The 18,691-nt window shown below is 41.9% G+C and overlaps 1 protein-coding gene across 6 annotated transcripts in view; it reads left to right on the forward strand.

Annotated features, from left to right (window-relative positions):
- Positions 1 to 18,691, forward strand: part of vps35l (VPS35 endosomal protein sorting factor like) — a 117,395-nt gene that overhangs the window by 62,788 nt on the left and 35,916 nt on the right. For all 6 annotated transcript variants that reach the window (XR_009447156.1, XR_009447155.1, XR_009447157.1 and 3 more), the window contains exons 20-26: positions 890 to 952; positions 6,400 to 6,485; positions 9,377 to 9,457; positions 13,450 to 13,513; positions 15,455 to 15,553; positions 17,501 to 17,578; positions 17,884 to 17,998. Coding sequence is in view for 3 of the 6 variants with exons in the window: in XM_059654211.1 (XP_059510194.1) it covers positions 890 to 952; positions 6,400 to 6,485; positions 9,377 to 9,457; positions 13,450 to 13,513; positions 15,455 to 15,553; positions 17,501 to 17,578; positions 17,884 to 17,998 (586 nt within the window). In the remaining 3 variants the exon portion in view is untranslated. The remainder of the gene's footprint in view (positions 1 to 889; positions 953 to 6,399; positions 6,486 to 9,376; positions 9,458 to 13,449; positions 13,514 to 15,454; positions 15,554 to 17,500; positions 17,579 to 17,883; positions 17,999 to 18,691) is intronic.

Here is an 18,691-nt window from a genome sequence, read left to right on the forward strand (position 1 = left end):
AAACATCTGAAAACTAACCTTCCAGCTCAGCGAGCAAACTCTCATCCAGAACCTCAACCTGAGCTACAAATCTTCTCAAAACTCACTAATTTATTAAAGCCTACCCTTACTCATCACTGCTAATACCCGAAATAGGTCTTTCACCCCGCCTCCCCCCACAGTTCCTTAAGTGTTCGTTTATGACGTCCTTACTTTTGTACTCGTCTCTATTTAAAAAGCTAAATGTCTACTTTATAGTTTAATTTAGTGCAATAACAAAAATATTACCAACATACGCAAATGGCTGTGCCAGGTTTCATCAGAGGAAATGTGGAGAATAGCCAGAAATAATATATTAGCTATTGGAAACCAGTTATTTCAGATCTGCATTATTCAGACATTATGAACAGCAAGTGTAAATATAATCTATAAGTTAGTTGTTTTCTTCTGATTTTCTCTACTCCCCACTGAGGTATCAACCCCAACTGGCATTGACTTTAACCCATTGACTTGTCACCTCACCTAAGTGGGCTGATAGTGAAGGTAGGAGTCAAATGCCCCTAAATCTGACATGGTTACGACCTGATATGTGTATTCCCAGCAGAGAACACTTGATAAGGATCAATAATGTATGATCTTTTTCTCCCCTCTTCCTTGGCAGTGTGCCTCGGACTAATGAGAGGATCCCAGGTATCACTTCGCTTTAAGGGTGAACTTTTAAAAATTCATTCATAGGGCGTGGGCATCACTGGCTGGTCAGAATTTTTACTTATCCCTAGTTGCCCTTGAGAAGGTGGTCATGCACTGTCTGCTTGAACCACTGCAACCCATGTGTTGTAGGTAGATACATAGTTGAATAGTTCTGGTTTATGTGTATTCCTTTGCTCATTTTATTGATCTTGCTTTTCAGCTTCAATCAATCATAGCAAAAGTGCTAGATCAGTTTCGTGACTTTGCAGTTTTATTTTCGATGGTAAGTTGTTGGTTCTCAATTATTACTGAAAATATGTCGTCCTGTATTCCAAATGCATCAAGTCTTTGTCTCACCACACTGGATTTTTAAAAGAAAATCTTTTTCTCCATCCCCTACTTTTTTTTAAAAAAAAGCACATGCATCTATTTACTGTGAGTGGATTGTAATAGTTTAAGAATACTGATCACCACCACCTTCTAAATGGCAGCTAGGGACTGGTAGTGCACGCTGGCCCACCTAGCGACACCCATATCCCATTAATGAATAAAACAGATTAATAAACTAAGCATCTAATTTTAATGAGATTACCAATGTGAAGATTATTAATCTTTAAAGTCTGTTTTGTTCCAATGAGCTGGTAAAGTTCCAAGAGTTGTGAAGGACAGTTGAAATTCCTGTTGTCTAATTTCCATGTCTTTGTTTTTTAAGCTTGTGTTACCTCAAGTTATTTGCCAACTTTGTCTTAATAGAATATAGAACATAGAAAAGTACAGCATAGTACAGGCCCTTTGGCCCACGATGTTGTGCCATGGAATAATCCTAATCCAAAAATAAAATAACCTAACCTACATTCCCCTCAATTCACTGCTGTCCATGTGCATGTCCAGCAGTCGCTTAAATGTCACTAATGACTCCGCTTCCACGACTACCACTGGCAAACTATTCCATGTGCTCACAACTCTCTGGCGAAAGAACTTCCCTCTGACGTCTCCTCCATACCTTCCTCCTAACACCGTAAAACTATGGCCCCATGTGGCAGTCAACCCTGCCCTGGGGAAAAGTCTCTGGCTATCGACTCTATTCATGTCTCTCATTACCTTGTACACCTCGATCAGGTCACCTCTCTTCCTCCTTCTCTCCAGTGAGAAAAGTCCGAGCTCAGTCAACCTCTCCTCGTAAGACAAGCCCTCCAGTCCAGGCAGCATCCTGGTAAACCTCCTTTGCACCCTCTCCAAAGCTTCCACATCTTTCCTATAATAGGGCGACCAGAACCGGACACAATATTCCAAGTGTGGTCTCACCAGGGTTTTGTAGAGCTGCAGCATAACCTCGCGGCTCTTAAACTCAATCCCCTTGTTAATGAAAGCCAAAACACCATATGGTTTCTTAACAACCTTTATCCACCTGGGTGGCAACTTTGAGGGAGCTATGCACTTGAACACAGAGATCCCACTGATCCCCGACACTGCCGTGAATCCTGCCTTTAATCCTATATTCAGCATTTAAGTTCGACCTTCCAAAATGCATCACTTCGCATTTATTCAGGTTAACCTTCATCTGCCATTTCTCAGCCCAGATCAGCATTCTTTCAATGTCTCGCTGAAGCCTGCAATAGCCCTCGATACTATCAAAGGCACCTCCAACCTTTGTGTCTTCAGCAAACATACTAACCCACCCCTCAACCTCCTCATCCAAGTCATTTATAAAAACTACAAAGAACAGAGGCCCAAGAACAGAGCCCTGCGGGACACCACTCAGCACTGACCTCCAGGCAGAATACTTAACATCTACAACCACTCTCTGCCTCCTGTCAGCCAACCAAGTCTGAATCCAGACAGCCATATCACCCTGTATCCCATACCTCCTGACTTTATGAATGATCCTGCCGTGGGGAACCTTATCAAATGCCTTGCTGAAGTTCATGTACACCACATCCTCTGCTCGACCATCGGCAACCTGTCTCGTGACTTCCTCAAAGAACTCAATAAGATTTGTAAGGCATGACCTGCCCCCCTCAAAGCTGTGCTGACTCCCTTTAATCATGCTATGCTTTTCCAAATAGTCATAAATCCTATCCCTCAAAATTCTTTCCAAAACCTTGCTGACCACAGCCGTAAGACTAGCTGGTCTGTAATTTCCAGGGATTCCCCTATTCCCTTTCTTGAAAAGAGGAACAACATTTGCCTCCCTCCAATCAGCCAGTACGACTCCTGTGGAGAGTGAGGAAGCAAAGATCTTCGCCAGCGGCTTAGCAACCTCCTTTCTCGCTTCCCGGAGCAACCTGGGATAAATCTGGTCTGGCCCTGGGGACTTATAAATCTTAATGTTTGCCAAAATTTCCAGCACATCAACTTCCTCAATCTCGATCTGTTCAAGCCTGTTTCCCTGCTCTTCAAAGTTCTCATTCACAACAAGGTCCCTTACCTTAGTGAAAACCGAAGCAAAAAACTCATTTAGGGCTTCCCCTATCTGCTCAGACTCCACACGCAAGTTCCCTACGCTATCCCTGATCGGCCCTACCTTCTCCCTGATCATTCTCTTATTCCTCACGTATGAGTAAAATGCCTTCGGGCTTTCCCTAATCCTTCCTGCCAAGCCTTTTTCGTGCCCCTTCCTGGCCGCCCTCAGTCTGCTTTTGAGCTCCTTCTGAGCAAGCCTGTAATCCCCTCAAGCTGTGCTGGACCCTTCCTTCCTCCACCTTATGTAAGCTACCTTTTTCTTTTTGACGAGAAGCACCTCTGTTCCCGTCATCCAAGGCTCCTTAATCTTACCTGTCTCAGAGGAACAAATTTATGCATCACTCGCAACAACGGCTCCTTAAACAGTCTCCACATGTCTGTTGTGCCCCTTCTGTGGAATAGTTGCTCCCAATCTGTACTTCCCAACTCCTGTCAGATAGCATCATAGTTTCCTTTTCCCCAGTTAAATATCTTCCCCTGGTAACTGCTCCTTTCCCTCTCCATGGCTGTGGTAAATGCGAGGCTGTTGTGGTCACTGTCGCCAAAGTGTTCTCCCACCACGAGATCTGACACCTGTCCTGGCTCATTGCCGAGCACCAAATCCAAAATGGCCTCCCCCCCTCATCGGCCTGTCCACATACTGAGTCAGGAAACCCTCCTGAACACACCTGACAAAAACGGCTCCATCCAAACCATCTGCGCTAAGGCAGTTCCAATCCATATTGGGAAAGTTGAAGTCACCCATAACAACAACCCTGATACGTTTGCACTTTTCAACAATCTGCCGGCCTATGACCCACACTGACTCAGTCGACACACCGTCCTCGGCAACCTCAGCACATACCACCTCAGTAGACGAGTCCTCATCAAAAGTTCTTTTAGCCACCATTATGCTGTCCTTGACCAACAAAGCCGCACCTCCTCTGATGTAGGGTCTAGGCCCGAAACGTCAGCTTTTGTGCTCCTGAGATGCTGCTTGGCCTGCTGTGTTCATCCTGCTCCACACTTTGTTATCTTGGATTCTCCAGCATCTGCAGTTCCCATTATCACACCTCCCCCTCCTTTACCACCTTCCCTGACCTTAATGAAAGATCTAAACCCTGGATTAAATTAAACAAAAATAAAGTTCTAATTTTAGATATCTTCTCATCCTGTTGAACGGTGTTAATTACAAACCTCTGGAGCGTGGGAGATTTGAACCTTGCCCTCCTGGCTCAGAGGTGGGAACATTACAATTGCACCATAACAGCTCTAGTGTGCTAATTTTAGTATAAAACACAGGATTGTTCATGTGTGGATACTGTAATGAAAACATATGGTTCTTTACTGTTTGTCATAGTAACCAGTTCCTTTGCTCCACAAAACCTTGACTGTTACGAAACAATTTTGTCTAAGTAGAACAGTGCCTCACAAACTATTGTGTTTTAAAACGCTTATTAAAATGAAAAAAAAATTAAAGGCAAATACTATGGATTCTGGAAATTCTGAAATAAAATCAAAAGTGCTGAAAAAATTCAATAGATCTGGTAGCATATACATTATTCCAAAGAACGCAAACTGAGCATTAACTCTTTCTGTCTCACAGATGCTGCCAGATATGCTGGAGAAACGCAGCACATCTCTTTAATTCACACATCTCCCTATCTAAGTTATTACAGAATAGAATCAGAGTCCCTACATTGTGGAAAGAGGCCATTTGGCCCGTCAAACCTGCACTGACCATCCAAACACAATCTCACTCGGATCCGTTTCCTGCATCCTATCAGTGTAACCCCACATTTACCATGACTAATCCACCTAATCCCTGGAAACTGTACAATTTAGCATTGCTACTTTACCGAAACTACACGTTTCTGGACTGAGGGGAAACTCTTTCTTCTATGCCTGGTGGAAACCCATATAGACACTGGGTGAACATACAGACTCCGCACATAGTGGCCCAAGGCTCGAATTGAACCAGGGTCCCTGGCACTGGGGCAGCAGTGCTAAGCACAGTGCCACCAAATACATAAATTCCACCAGCTGCTTTGGGTGAGTTTGAACCCCTGCCCCAGAGATGTAATACAGAATTACTGGCCTAACATTACCACTATGCCTTCATCTGTTTTTAGGCTGGCAGTTTTTCCTGGAAGGACATTAGTGAAACAGAGGGGCCTTTCCTGACGATCAACAGGTTTCATGGTCATTATTATGCTTTTAATTCCAGATATCTATTAAATTCAGATTCTACCATCTGCTAAAGCAGGGTTTGTGCTAGGGTCCCCATACATTACTCGAGTTGCTGGACGAACAGTCCAGTGGTAATACCACTAGGCCATCACCTCCTCAAATTCTGTCATCCTGTAAAGTTCTCCATATTTAGGTAAGGCTTTATTTTGCTAAATTTCTTTCTTTGTGTTACCTAAACACACACACTCCTCACACAGACAAAGCTAAACTCACCTAGTGACCCAACACCAACCTTGGTAACGGTAAGCCTGCCTGGAAAAGTTGGCAAAATTTTCATACTTCACAAAGTATGCTATCTTGCAAGATGACACAGCTACCATCCGGCCTCCTAGCTCCAACTCTGACTGATGTCTGGCAGAAGGTAGTCATGTACTGCTAAGCTAGCTTGTGGACCCTTGGGAAAATTTCTTTGAACTTCAGTTTTAGCAACAGTATTAAAAGTTTAGTGGACTCATCACTTGCTGTTTAATGTTTTGGTTTAAACTTTAGTTACTTTCACACTTAAGGTTTAACTAAAACCTCCACCTTTCTTTCAGCATTCCTTACAAAATGTGCTATTAAGTGCTTAGTAAAATAAAAAATGATCATAGATCATGGGATCCCTACAGTGTGGAAGCAGGCCATTTAGCCCATCCCTCCGAAGAGCATCCCACCCAGACCCAACCCCTATACCCAATACCTGTAATCCTGTATGCTCCATGGCTAACCCACTTAACGGGCACGTCCCTGGACACAACAGGGCCATTTAGCATGGCCAATCCACCTAACCTGCACTTCTTTGGCTGTGGGAGGAAACTGGAGCACCCACAGGAAACCCCGCAGATGTGGGGAGAATGTGCAAAATCCACACAGTCAGTTGCTGTAGGGTGGAATTGACTGCTGGTCCCTGTGAGGCCACCCAGCCACCCATGTACTTGAAAATTTAAAGAAAAAGATTGGCCATCTGCAATGGAGACCTAAGAAGGCACTTAAAATATTGTATGATTGAAACATTAATAACTGGATAAGACATTTAATTTCTATGTATTCCATTCTCAGGAGAAGTTCCTCCCTTTCCTGGATATGTTCCAAAAAGAGTGTGTGAAAGTGGAGGTCTGCAAATCCATTATGAACGTTTTTATTAGGTAAGTACAAGCTCATGAGAAGTATCACTTCCTGTATGAGAACTGTTAAACTTGCTATCTGAACGTTTATTGTAATCTTCAGTAGCATTAAACCTAAAAGACTGCTGTCTTGGACCTTCTGTAAGTTATGAATCGTGTCCATGTATTATTTCACGCCCCTTTTTTTTAAAGTGTTCATGCAAGAATATTTTGATCTACTTACAGAAACAAGTTGGCATTTGAATTTCTCTTCAAACACATGGCCTGGATTTTAACTATTCATTTAGGACCCTGAATATCATTAGATCTCTGACAAAAATAAACGGTGCTCCACTTTTAGACCATAAAAATCTATAAATATATTTAGGAGTGAACGTTGCAGTGAGCAGCATGAACACTAAAGTATAAGATACTTTAGTTCTTTTGGCACACTATCTTTTATAAACTTGGTATTGTTTGATCAAGGCATACTGTGCAACTTTAGAAAATCACTTCTCATTGTACCAGTTATTTTGTTTTATATTTCACATCTTGTCCAAGGTCATAACATCCTTGAGATCTTGCCTAGTTTTTTTTTTATTCCCTCCCCTGAGAATGGAGGTGTGCAGAAACAGGAGTAGCCCGTTGGAAAGATGGTGTAGTGGTAATGTTCCTGGACTTGTGACAAGAGGCCCAAGCATGGCAACTGGTGTAATTTGATTTAAATCAATAAATCTGGATTATAAAGCTAATCAGTGGTAATTAAGAAACTGTCATAGAGTCAGCTAGTCAGAGGGGTCTAGAGCACAGACAAAGGTTTCTTAGCACATTGAGACTGCACGTGCCAAGAGTGATCACCTATGTGACTTTGGATCCACACCAATATGGTTGACTGTACAAGCAACTCAGTTCAAGGGAGGTAGACAAACAGGAGGCTGGAAAAACACTGCAGGCCAGGCAGCATCTGGAGGAAAAGAGAAGTCAATGTTTCAGGAATTAGCCGCCTTCAGGGCTGGATGTGGGGTAGCAGAATGGTGATGATAGATGGACACTGGTGGTAGGTATGACCTGGTTCGTTTATGGGAAGGATGAACCCATTCGTGGCTAGGTCAGTGGGTGAAAAGGAAGGGAGGAGGTGGGGCTGGAGAGCGAGCAGGGGAATGGTGGGAAGGTTGTTTAAAATTGACAAACTCAGTATTGAGCCCTTTTGGGCTGTAGGGTGCCAAGGTGGAAGATAAGATGTTGTTCCCCAAATTCTGAGTTGCTGGAGGAGGCTGAGGACAGACATATCAGAAGGAGAGTGGTGGTGGGTAGGTGGGTGGGGAAGAGAAGTTGAAATGTGCAGTGATTGGGAGGTTAGGTTGGCCATCACAGGTTAGGCAAAGATGCTCAGCCAAATGATCTACTTTTGGCTTCTTTAACATAGAGGAGACCACAGTGGGAGTACCTGATGCTGTACTTAGCAAAATGGGAGAGACCCTGTGATCAAGGGAGATTTGGGGATGGAATTGAGACATATAAGATAATCAGAGGGTCAGATAGGGTGGGTAGGGAGAGCCTTTTTCCTAGGATGGTGACAGCGAGCACAAGGGGTCATAGCTTTAAATTGACAGGTGAAAGATATAGGACAGATGTCAGAGGTAGTTTCTTTACTCAGAGAGTAGTAAGGGAATGGAACGCTTTGCCTGCAACGGTAGTAGATTCACCAACTTTAGGTACATTTAAGTCGTCATTGGATAAGCGTATGGACGTACATGGAATAGTGTAGGTTAGATGGGCTTGAGATCAGTATGACGGGTTGGCACAACATCGAGGGCCGAAGGGCCTGTACTGTGCTAATATGTTCTATGTTAAATAAATGCTGGCCTAGTCAGTGATGCTCATGTTCCAAGAAACAATGAGAAATGGGGGTGGGGGAGAAAAGGCTCTGAAGCTGACCTGGGTTGCCTTCAGCTATGGTTCTTTGTACAAAGAATTCCACTTCTTTGCTTTCAAAGATCTGACCTTGACACCCTTCTGAGAGTATTGCAAACTTGTGGCTGCTTACGCCCATGCAGTTCAATGTTCTCCTGAAACTGTGTCCCGCTGGAGCCAAAGCTATCTTTAGCAACTACTCTCGGGGACAATTCTAGCTGTTTTGTAGATAACTGGCTTCACTAAGCTGGCATTACCACTGGGTATCTCCCAGCTCTAGCATATCTCTGTACCAAGCAAATATGGCTTGTGCTTCTTTCACATCCTATCCACCCCCTTCAGCTGCACTGAACTGTCAGTTGCTCCCAGAACTTTATGTAAGCCCTAATACTCCCCAAAACCAAGTCAAAAACCTCCTATCACATTTTGGGCTCTTGGATCTTCTTCCAGAGCCCGAACTACAGCAGCCGATGACCTTCAGCTTCCTTCTCAACAGCACAACTGAAGGCAGCGCAGTTCTTGTTTGTAACCTGTGTCTGTATTCTGACTCTTTTAACCTGTCGTAGGACTCCCTGTTTGTGGCTATCTTGGCTGCTGGGGTCAAGTTTTCATGTCACTGCCAGCTCTGTGCAGGCGTATTCCTGTGCGCAGCTGCTTAAAGAAATGAAACTGGGTACACTTGGCCTGTCTGCTCCATGCACAGACTGGACTGCACTCAGCATGTCAAGCTTTGTAGTCCTTGGTTTAGCCTGTGAAAAGATATTTTATCTGTTACGTTAACCTGTCACAAAACTTCCCTCTTTGATTTTATTTTTCTCTTCATTGTCTTCTACTTACTGAAAACCTGCTGCATCTGGAATACTTTCCATTTCTGACTGAAGGTCACTAGTCTGAAACATTATTCCCATTTATATCTCCATGGCTGCTGCGTGACCAGTTGAGTATTGTGGAACCTTATATTTATGTTTCCAATAATTACTCTTCTACATATAAGGTAACATCTTTTTCTTATTTTCTAGGCAACAGCAAGAATTGACCCGTGACCCTGTCATTCTTAATGCTCTGATGCATATTTGCAAGACAATGCATGATTCTGTCAAGTAAGATACAATTCCTTTAAAATAGTAATTTATTTTTAAAAAAAGACATACAGAACATTGGTGAGAACTCAAAATTGATCTTCCCCAGAAGTTTGTTTCCTGACTTTGGAATGATTTATTATTCTCTTCCTTGACTCTTTGCTCATCCCCTGAAATGTTTAGCTGTAGACTGCTGGCTGCAGTTTGTTGGATCTTTTAAACTGACTATAGATAAACACATTTGCTTAAAGTATTGCAAATACTTGTAAGTTTCAATCATTTTTATAAGTAGGCATCTGTGGAGAACAACTTGTTTTCTCATCATAGATGTTGACGAGCCTGTTTTGCCATTTCAAACATTTTTGTTGTTCTATGCAACAAAACAAAATGCTGGAGAAATATGGCAGGTCTTGCCAGATATAATGCAGAAGGTGCAGGATCAGCTCATACCAAAGAGGAAGAAAGATCCCCTAAGGGGAGGCGGGGGCGGCCGTGGCTGACGAGGGAAGTTAAGGGCTGTATAAAAATAAGAGAAGTATAACATAGCAAAGATGACTGGGGAGCTTTTAAATAGCAACAGCGGATAACTAAAAAGGCAAGACACAGAGAAAAAATGAGCTATGAAGGAAAGCTGGCTAAAAATATGAAGGAGGATAGTAAAAGCTTCTTTAGGTATGTGAAAAGAAAAAAAATGGTTACGACTAAAACTGGGCCCTTTAAGTCAGAAACGGGTGAATTTATTATGGGGAGCAAGGAAATGGCAGATGAGTTGAATAGGTACTTTGGATCTGTCTTCATGAGGGAAGACCCAAGCAATCTCCCAGATGCAGTAGTGGCTGAAGGACCAAGGGTAATGGACGAACTGAAGGGTATTTATATTAGGCAGGAAATGGTGTTGGATAGACTGTTAGATCTGAAGGTTAATAAGTCCCCAGAACCTGGTCTGCATCCTAGGATACTTAGAGGTGGCTCTAGAAATTGTGGACGCGTTGGTAATTATTTTCCAAGGTTCTATAGATTCCGGATCAGTTCCTGCGGATTGGAGGGTGGCAAATGTTGTCCCACTTTTCAAGAAAGGAGGGAGAGAGAAAACAGGAAATTACAGACTGGTTAGCCTGACGTCAGTGGTGGGAAAGATGCTGGAGTCAATTATAAAAGATGAAATTACGACTCATTTGGATAGCAGTAACAGAATAGGTCAGAGTCAGCATGGCTTTATGAAGGGGAAATCGTGCTTGACTAATCTCCTGGAATTTTTTGAGGATGTATCTATGAAGATGGATAAGGGAGAGCCAGTGGATGTAGTGTACTTGGACTTTCAGAAAGCCTTTGATAAAGTCCCGCATAGGAGATTGGTGAACAAAATTAGGGCACATGGTATTGGGGGAAAAATACTGAGTTGGATTGAAAATTGGCTGGCTGACAGGAAGCAAAGAGTAGTGATAAACGGGCCCCTTTCAGAATGGCAGGCGGTGACCAGTGGGGTACTGCAAGGTTCAGTGCTGGGACCGCAGCAGTTTACAGTATGCATTAATGATATAGACAAAGGCATTAAAAGTAATATTAGCAAATTTGCTGATGAGACAAAGTCGGGCTGCAGTGTGAAACGTGAGGAGGATGTTATGAGAATACAGGGTGACTTGGACAGGCTAGGTGAGTGGACGGATGCATGGCAGATGCAGTTTAACGTGGATAAATGTGTGGTTATACACTTTGGCAAGAACAGGAAGGCAGATTACTATCTCAATGGAGTCAAGTTAGGTAAACGGGAAACACAACGAGATCTAGGTGTTGTACATCAGTCAATGAAAGCAAGCATGCAGGTACAGCAGGCAGTGAAGCAAGCTAATGGCATGCTGGCCTTCATAACAAGAGGAATTGAGTATAGGAGCAAAGAGGTCCTTCTGCAGCTGTACAGGGCCCTGGTGAGACTGCTCCTGGAATATTGTGTGCAGTTTTGGTCTCCCAATTTGAGGAAGGACACTCTTGCTATTGTGGGAGTGCAGCGTAGGTTCACAAGGTCAATTCCCGGAATGGTGGGACTATCATATGTTGAAAGATTGGAGCGACTGGGCTTGTCTACTCTTGAGTTTAGAAGGATGAGAGGGGATCTGATTGAGACGTACAAGATTATTAAGAGATTGGACACTCTGGAGGCAGGAAGCACGCTTCCGCTGATGGGTGAGTCCAGGACCAGAGGATACAGTTTAAAAATAAGGGGTAGGCTATTTAGAACAGAGTTGAGGAAAAACTTCGTCACCCAGAGAGTGGTGGATATATGGAATGCTGTGCCCCAGAAGGCAGTGGAGGCCTAGTCTCTGGATACTTTCAAGAAAGAGCTAGAGCTCTTAAAGATAGAAGAATCAAGGGTTATGGGGATAAGGCAGGAACGGGATACTGATTGTGGATGATCAGCCATGATCATAATGAATGGTGGTGCTGACTTGAAGGGCTGAATGACCTACTGCAGCACCTATTGTCTGTTGTCTGGCAGTGTCTGTGAAGAGTGAAACAGAATCAACACTTTGAATCCAGTGACCGACATTTAGAATGTTCTGAAGAAGGGTTACTGAACCCAAAAATTTTGTTCTGTTTCTCTGTCCACTGCTGCCAGACCTGCTGTGTTTGTCTAGTAGGTTTTTATTTCAGGTTTCCAGCATTCACAGTCCTTTTTTTGGACTTTTCTATTTTGTTGTCTGTGCGTATCCCCATTGGTGGGAGAGTGTATCATTGTCTTGTCATGGAGTAAACTCAGCCTTTTATTGTCACTCGCTGCTTCAGAAGTCTGTGGCGATCTCGAATCTTGAACCTGTGCAGTCGTGGGCTGATGTTAAGTAGGGAATTCCAGGAGTTTCAGCCAGGAATAGCAAAGGACTGGTGTTAATGTAGGCTATATGGCGTGGAGGGGAATTCCAAGGCCATGCACCTGCTACCTTGTCCTTCTATGTGGTAGGGATTGTGGATTTGGGAAGTGCTGATGAGGGAATCTTGGTAAATTGTTTATAATGACATAGCATATCTTCAAAGCAAATTATAATGCTTTTGCAAATTAATTTCCTCCTTGAGTTATGATCAAACAGCCAACTGTTCCTCATTAGATTATATGCCATCAAGCACTTTGTGCTTTCTCTCTTTGAGTCGAATCAAGTATTTTGTCTGGGTACTTAGTTATCTTTCAACTTTTTGGTAAACTAATCTATTGCAGAGTTTAGTGTTTCCAACCATTTTGTTTTGAGATAATTTGGAGTGTTTCACATCGACTGAAGGACTGGCATCTAGTATACTGGGGACCTCTGGAAGAGACCAAGGTGGATCACCCACTTAACACTTCAGGCTGAAGATTGTTGCAAATCCTTCAGGATTATTGTTTGCATTGATATGCTAAATTCTCCCATTATTGAGGAAGAGAATATTTGTGGAGCCATTTCCTTCAATGAGTTGCTTGAATAGTGAAGGCTATAGGGTGATGGGGTTAAGATTTTTATGGATTTTTTTTTTAAAATGGCAGATGTAATCTGTTGGCTTTGGCAGATAAAATTCATTGGTGGATCTTTCCATAACGTCCCAGTCACTACTGAATTGAGCTGGAAAGTGCAATTTTCACTGTTACCAGCAGAGCTACATGCTTGCTTGTCCTCGACAGTAGTGTACAATAAATTTATCTCCTATAAAACAGTATTGTAGCAGAAGGCCAAACTAAGATTATTAACATTAGTTAATCAGGATAATTTGAGGTAGAAAGCCATGATCATCATTTCTATGTTGGGCCTGTAGCAGCAGTTGCTTTTAATGTTTGAAGTAAAATATTGCAGATATTTATGTTACAAGTAATTTGTAATTTTGTTTTTCCCCAACAACACAATCACTTATTACTGGGAATTAATCATTTTCTTCAAATTATCGTTCAAGAGAATAGCGTTCTTTTTAATCCAGTTTTTACTTGATTTGTCCTTTTTAATAAATTACAATTTTTAATTTTTATGCCTGTTTGTATATGCATTCTCTTATTGAAGTGCTTTAACATTGGAAGATGAGAAACGGAGTTTGGCCATTCTAATCAGTGGATTTATCAGAGTGGTGAGTTTGTTACTTTGCTGTAATACTAGATCTATAAGAATAGACCTTTTTTTTTTCATTGCAACTGAGTTGGAGTGGGGGCAAGTGCTGGAACGCAAGTTTTCAGTACTATTGCTGGAATGTCGTAAGGGCCCGTGGCTATTGCAGAGTTTAGTGTTTCCAACCATTTTTGTTTTGAGATAATCTGGAGTGTTTCACATCGACTGAAGGACTGGTATCTGGGATATTGGGGACCTCTGGAAGAGACCAAGGTGGATCACCCACTCAACACTTCAGGCTGAAGATTGTTGCAAATCCTTCAGGATTATTGTTTGCATTGATATGCTAAATTCTCCCATTATTGAGGAAGAGAATATTTGTGGAGCCATTTCCTCCAATGAGTTGCATAATTTTTTACCACCATTCATGGCCAGATCTGGCAGGACTGCAGTGCTGAGATCTGGTACATTGGTTGTGGAATTGCTTAACCCTGCCTGTCATTGGTTGTCCTGCTATGTATCACGCAAGTAGTCCTACTTTGTCACTTCACCAGGTTGTGTGTATTTTGAGGCTGAGATAGGTGGATTTTTTTTTGGCTGTCAGGAAATTGAGGGATTCAAACAGTAGGTAGGAAAAGTTGAGCTGAGTAAAGGATCAGTTGTAATCTTTTGGAATACTGCTTGAAATACTGTTTGTCTACTCCAAGTGATATTTATGATCATGTGTTTCTAAAATGTAGTGATTTCAAAGAGATGTATCATGGTTTCACACAATGCGCTCTCTTCCTTAATTCACAGACTTGTTTTGTAGAAAAAAGTAGATTGATGTGATAACCCTGAATAACGCTCATGGGAAATCTCTTGTAAATCTCCCTGTGGAGCTTATTGACTAAATTCCCTCAATGAAGGCAAAGGCCAGCCCAGCTGGAACTTATCTTCTGAATCTTGAGCCGTCTTGTGGTTCAGTTCTCATCTTCCTACCCCTGAAGCACGGAGGCCTGGGTTCAAATCCCACCTGCTCCAGAGGTGTATAATAACATCTTTGAAATAGGTTAAATATATAAACACTTAACAAGTAGGGGCTCTCTTGTAGCTCCGTGGTAGTGTCCATACCCTAGATTGAAAGCCCCACATTCAGGCCTGACCTGCTCTGGAGGTGTGTCATAATATCTCTGAAGAAGTTAATTTGAAAAGAAATCAACATAAAACAAGGGGCTCTTTGTGGTGTAGTGATGGTTTCCCTAGCTCTGAGCTGGAAGGCCTGGGTTCGAGTTCCACCTGTTCCAGATATGTCATTGTGCATGAGAAGGTTGACTTTTTTAAAAAATATCTAAAGCAGACACAAATAACCTTGTGGTGCTGGGGTAGTGTCCCTGCCTCTGAGCCAGGAGACTTGGGTTCAAACCTCACCTGCTCCAGAGAAGGGTAATAACAAAACAAAAGATTAACTAGAGCAGACACGGGTGCAGAACTGTCTGCCTGGGCTGGGAATAGCTTACGAGCAGAGTAAGTGATGGCTCTGTTTTGGAGTTTAGCCATGAATATTCATTCCTAGCTGGGTTTCCTGAGTTACTACAGTCTTGTAGCCAAATTTAGTATTACAGCAAAATGGAAATTTTGAAGCATCACATGGTTCAAATTCCTATAGTTAAATTGTAGGAAATGTGGTCCATCATATGAACTTATTACTAATAATGTGAGTTAAAACACTTTTTTTGCAAAAGCAACTAGAACAGTTATGATGTTTGATAATTGTGTGAAATATTTTTCTCCACTTTATTGCTAAATAATATAATGAGAGAATTCTTTTTAATATGTTGAAGGCCCAAACACTTCGCTGTTTTTTGTTTAGCTTGTTTTGTAAGCTGTATTTTGTGCTCATTTTAAAGTTTATTTCTTAAGCACTGTAATTTTGACTGGCAAAATATACTTCCATTATATTTCTCTTGTATTTGGTGGTGAGGTTTCATTTGGTCGTGACTTTGAGCAGCAGCTAAGTTTTTATGTGGAAGCCCGGTCTACCTTCTGCAACTTGGAGCCTGTCCTCATCCAGTTGATACATGTGAGTAGGCAATTAATGGAGAAAATTTTAATATTATCTTCAAGCTGAGCCGAAATGCTTGAATTGTGCTAAGAAATGGATTTATCCAGATCAGTGTAGCATGACATTTATTCCTGTTTTAGTTTTGAGTTAGTATGCTGTACTTACACATTTCAGGAGGGGGTGCTGTTTGCCAATGTGTTCTTTTAAGGACATTGATTTTGCAGATTATAAACAACCAGTGTTTCTCACTGTTCTGTAAGTGTTCTTTTTTTAATAATTGCAGTGTGATTAAACTTTCTCACTTGATATATTCAGTCATATAATGCAGAAATCTCCCTTTTGCCTGTCAGGTTTGCACCAACATTACTACTGTTCAAGATGAGCAAATTCCCATTTCCTGCATTTGTCCCATGTCCCTGTTATGTTGTGATTGCTCAAGCACTGATCCAAATTTTTAGGGTTAAGGTTTCCAGCCTCCCCTACCTTCCCAAGTAGTGTATTCCATTTTCCTCCACCCACTGAGTGTGAAAAAAGGTTTTTTTCTTCCCCAACCCCCTCTGAATTTCCTGCCTCTTATCCTAAAACTATGCTGTCTTGTGATTGACCCCTCAACCAAGGGCAATAGCGCTCTGTATTCACCCTGTACGTACCCCTCATAATCTTATATGTCTTAATTGTGTCCTCCTTCAGTCTTTGCTGCTCTAAAGAGAACAATCTAAGTCTACCTAATCTCTCCTCAATTGCTTCATTTCTGGGCAACATCCTGATGAACCACGTCTGTACCCCTTCTAGTGCTATTACATCCTTCCTGTAGTGAGGTGACCAGAACTGCATGCAGTATACTAACTGTGGCCTAACAGTTGCTGTGCTCAACTCCAGCATTACCATCTTGCTGTTACATACTATGCCACAGCAGATGAAAGCAAGTGCCCTATGTACCACCTTAACTATCCTGTTCACGTGCTCTGCTGACTTCAGGGATCTGCAGGATTACCCCAAGAACCATCTGTTTCTGTAAGCTACCCAGTGTTCTACCATTCATTAAGTACTCCCTCATCTTGTTTCTTTTTCTGAAGTGCATCACCTTGGCATTGTCAGGGTAAATGCCATCTGCCACTGGTCTGGCCATCTGATCAACCCATCTATATCTTCCTGTAATCTACCACCATATTTATGATTAACCACCTTACCAATCTTGGTATTGTCTACAAATTTGCTTAACATCAGTCCTTCCTCCCACCCCCCGACCCCCTACCGTCACAAAAAACACACACATTTTCATTTGTATCACTTTTATGTATGTAACAAACAATAAGGTCTCATACTGATCCTTGTGGTACACAGTTGGACACCAGGCCTCCAATCACTCTCTCAGCCTTCCACCCCTACCTTTTATGCCCTATTATTAAGCCAGTTTCTGATCCATCACATCAAGTTTCCCTCAACTCCAGATGCTTTAACCTTTTCAGTGTCACATGTGGGACATTGCCAAAGGCTTTGCTAAAATCCGTATAAACAAATCAGACCCGAAACGTCAGCTTTTGTGCTCCTGAGATGTTGCTGGGCCTGCTGTGTTCATCCAGCTCCACACTTTAACTGAAGTTCCCTCATCAGCGCACACAATCACATTTTCAGCAAATTCTAACAAGTTTGTTAGGTATGACCTCCCTTTGACAAAGTCATGCTGACTACTCCTAATTAACCCATTCCTTTCAGCGGTTATTAATTCACTCTTGCAGAATTTTCAGATTGCGTGAAATTATTTGAAATTGAAGCAAATGGTGATCAAATTGGATGAAACACTAAAGTTGAATGAGATTCCAGTACCCAAATTTGATAGAATTATAAAATTCTATTTAGTGAAACTCAATTTGAGATTCAAAAGCACTAAAAAATATTGTAATGCTCTTTTGACAAATGTAAATCCAGTTGTGAACATGTAATGCTTTTGTTTCCACTTCTAAGAGTGTGAATCAGCTTGCAATGGAAACAAAGAAAGTGATGAAAGGCAATCATTCCAGAAAGACAGCAGCATTTGTGCGGGTTAGTGTCAAACTTCATGCTTGGAAACGACTGTTTGTTTATGCAGTAAACAAACGTGACTGTTTGTTCGGTAACTAATTAATTTAATTAAGAATGTTTTGGAAATGTTAATTGTTTAGTGTACATTCGTGCACCAGGAAGAATAAAAAATGAATGATCAGCTTGAATGATAAAATGTCTGAGAAGGTATTCTGTGAAGTCACTATATTAATCATGACTTACGACTGCACGGAATTTGTTCTGCCAAAGCTAAATTGCACTCTGTTTCTGATGGTTAATAATTTTTGTTTCACTAACTCTCTCAGGCTTGTGCTGCATATTGTTTCATTACAATTCCATCGCTGACAAGTATCTTTGCACGTCTTAATCTCTACCTCCTCTCGGGCCAAATAGCTCTTGCAAACCAGTGCCTTTCACAAGGTAAGATAAAATAACAAAAATCTGTTAATAAATAGCCGAAGGCTGACATGTTTCGTGGATCTTAAGGTCCGCATCATTGTGAAAGAATTGGATGCATTAGTTGTAAACTTCCAAAGTGCCGGGTTTTGGAAGAATGTCAGCAATTTTGGAATCAGAAATGTAACACCGTTTTCAAGGAAGGAGAATAGTAAGTAGGAAATTATAATAGGCTAGTTGGTCTAATATCTGTTGTTGGGTAAATGCTAAGCTGCTTCATTGTTAAGGAAGTAGTGGCAGGGAGTGATATGTCCTTTTAAATGCGTTTTATTGTCCTGAAGTAGCACATGGATTTTTGGTGTTTGTGTGTGTGAAGGAGTTTAATAATGCATTTGTAAGCATTTCTGTTGCCTTAATGATTTGTAAAACAGTGACGTCCTGAAGTGTAATGTGGTTTTGTTTACACTGGGAGAATTTTGAGAAAAGAAAGTAAATGGTTGTGGATTAGGCTTTAGTTTAGGTGACCAGGGATTGGTTTTCTGTGGAGAAACACTCAATGAGGCTCAGAGTCCGTTCTGTAGAGCAGCTGCGCTCTATACACAATAAACAACACCACCTTCCGGTTGCAAACCATTTCAACTTCCCCTCCCACTCCCTGGGTGACATGCCAATCCTGGGCCGCCTCCAGTGTCACAACAATACAAACTGGAGGAGCAG

The sequence above is a fragment of the Stegostoma tigrinum genome, chromosome 23 (genome assembly GCF_030684315.1).
Source record: "Stegostoma tigrinum isolate sSteTig4 chromosome 23, sSteTig4.hap1, whole genome shotgun sequence".
NCBI lineage: Eukaryota > Metazoa > Chordata > Chondrichthyes > Orectolobiformes > Stegostomatidae > Stegostoma > Stegostoma tigrinum.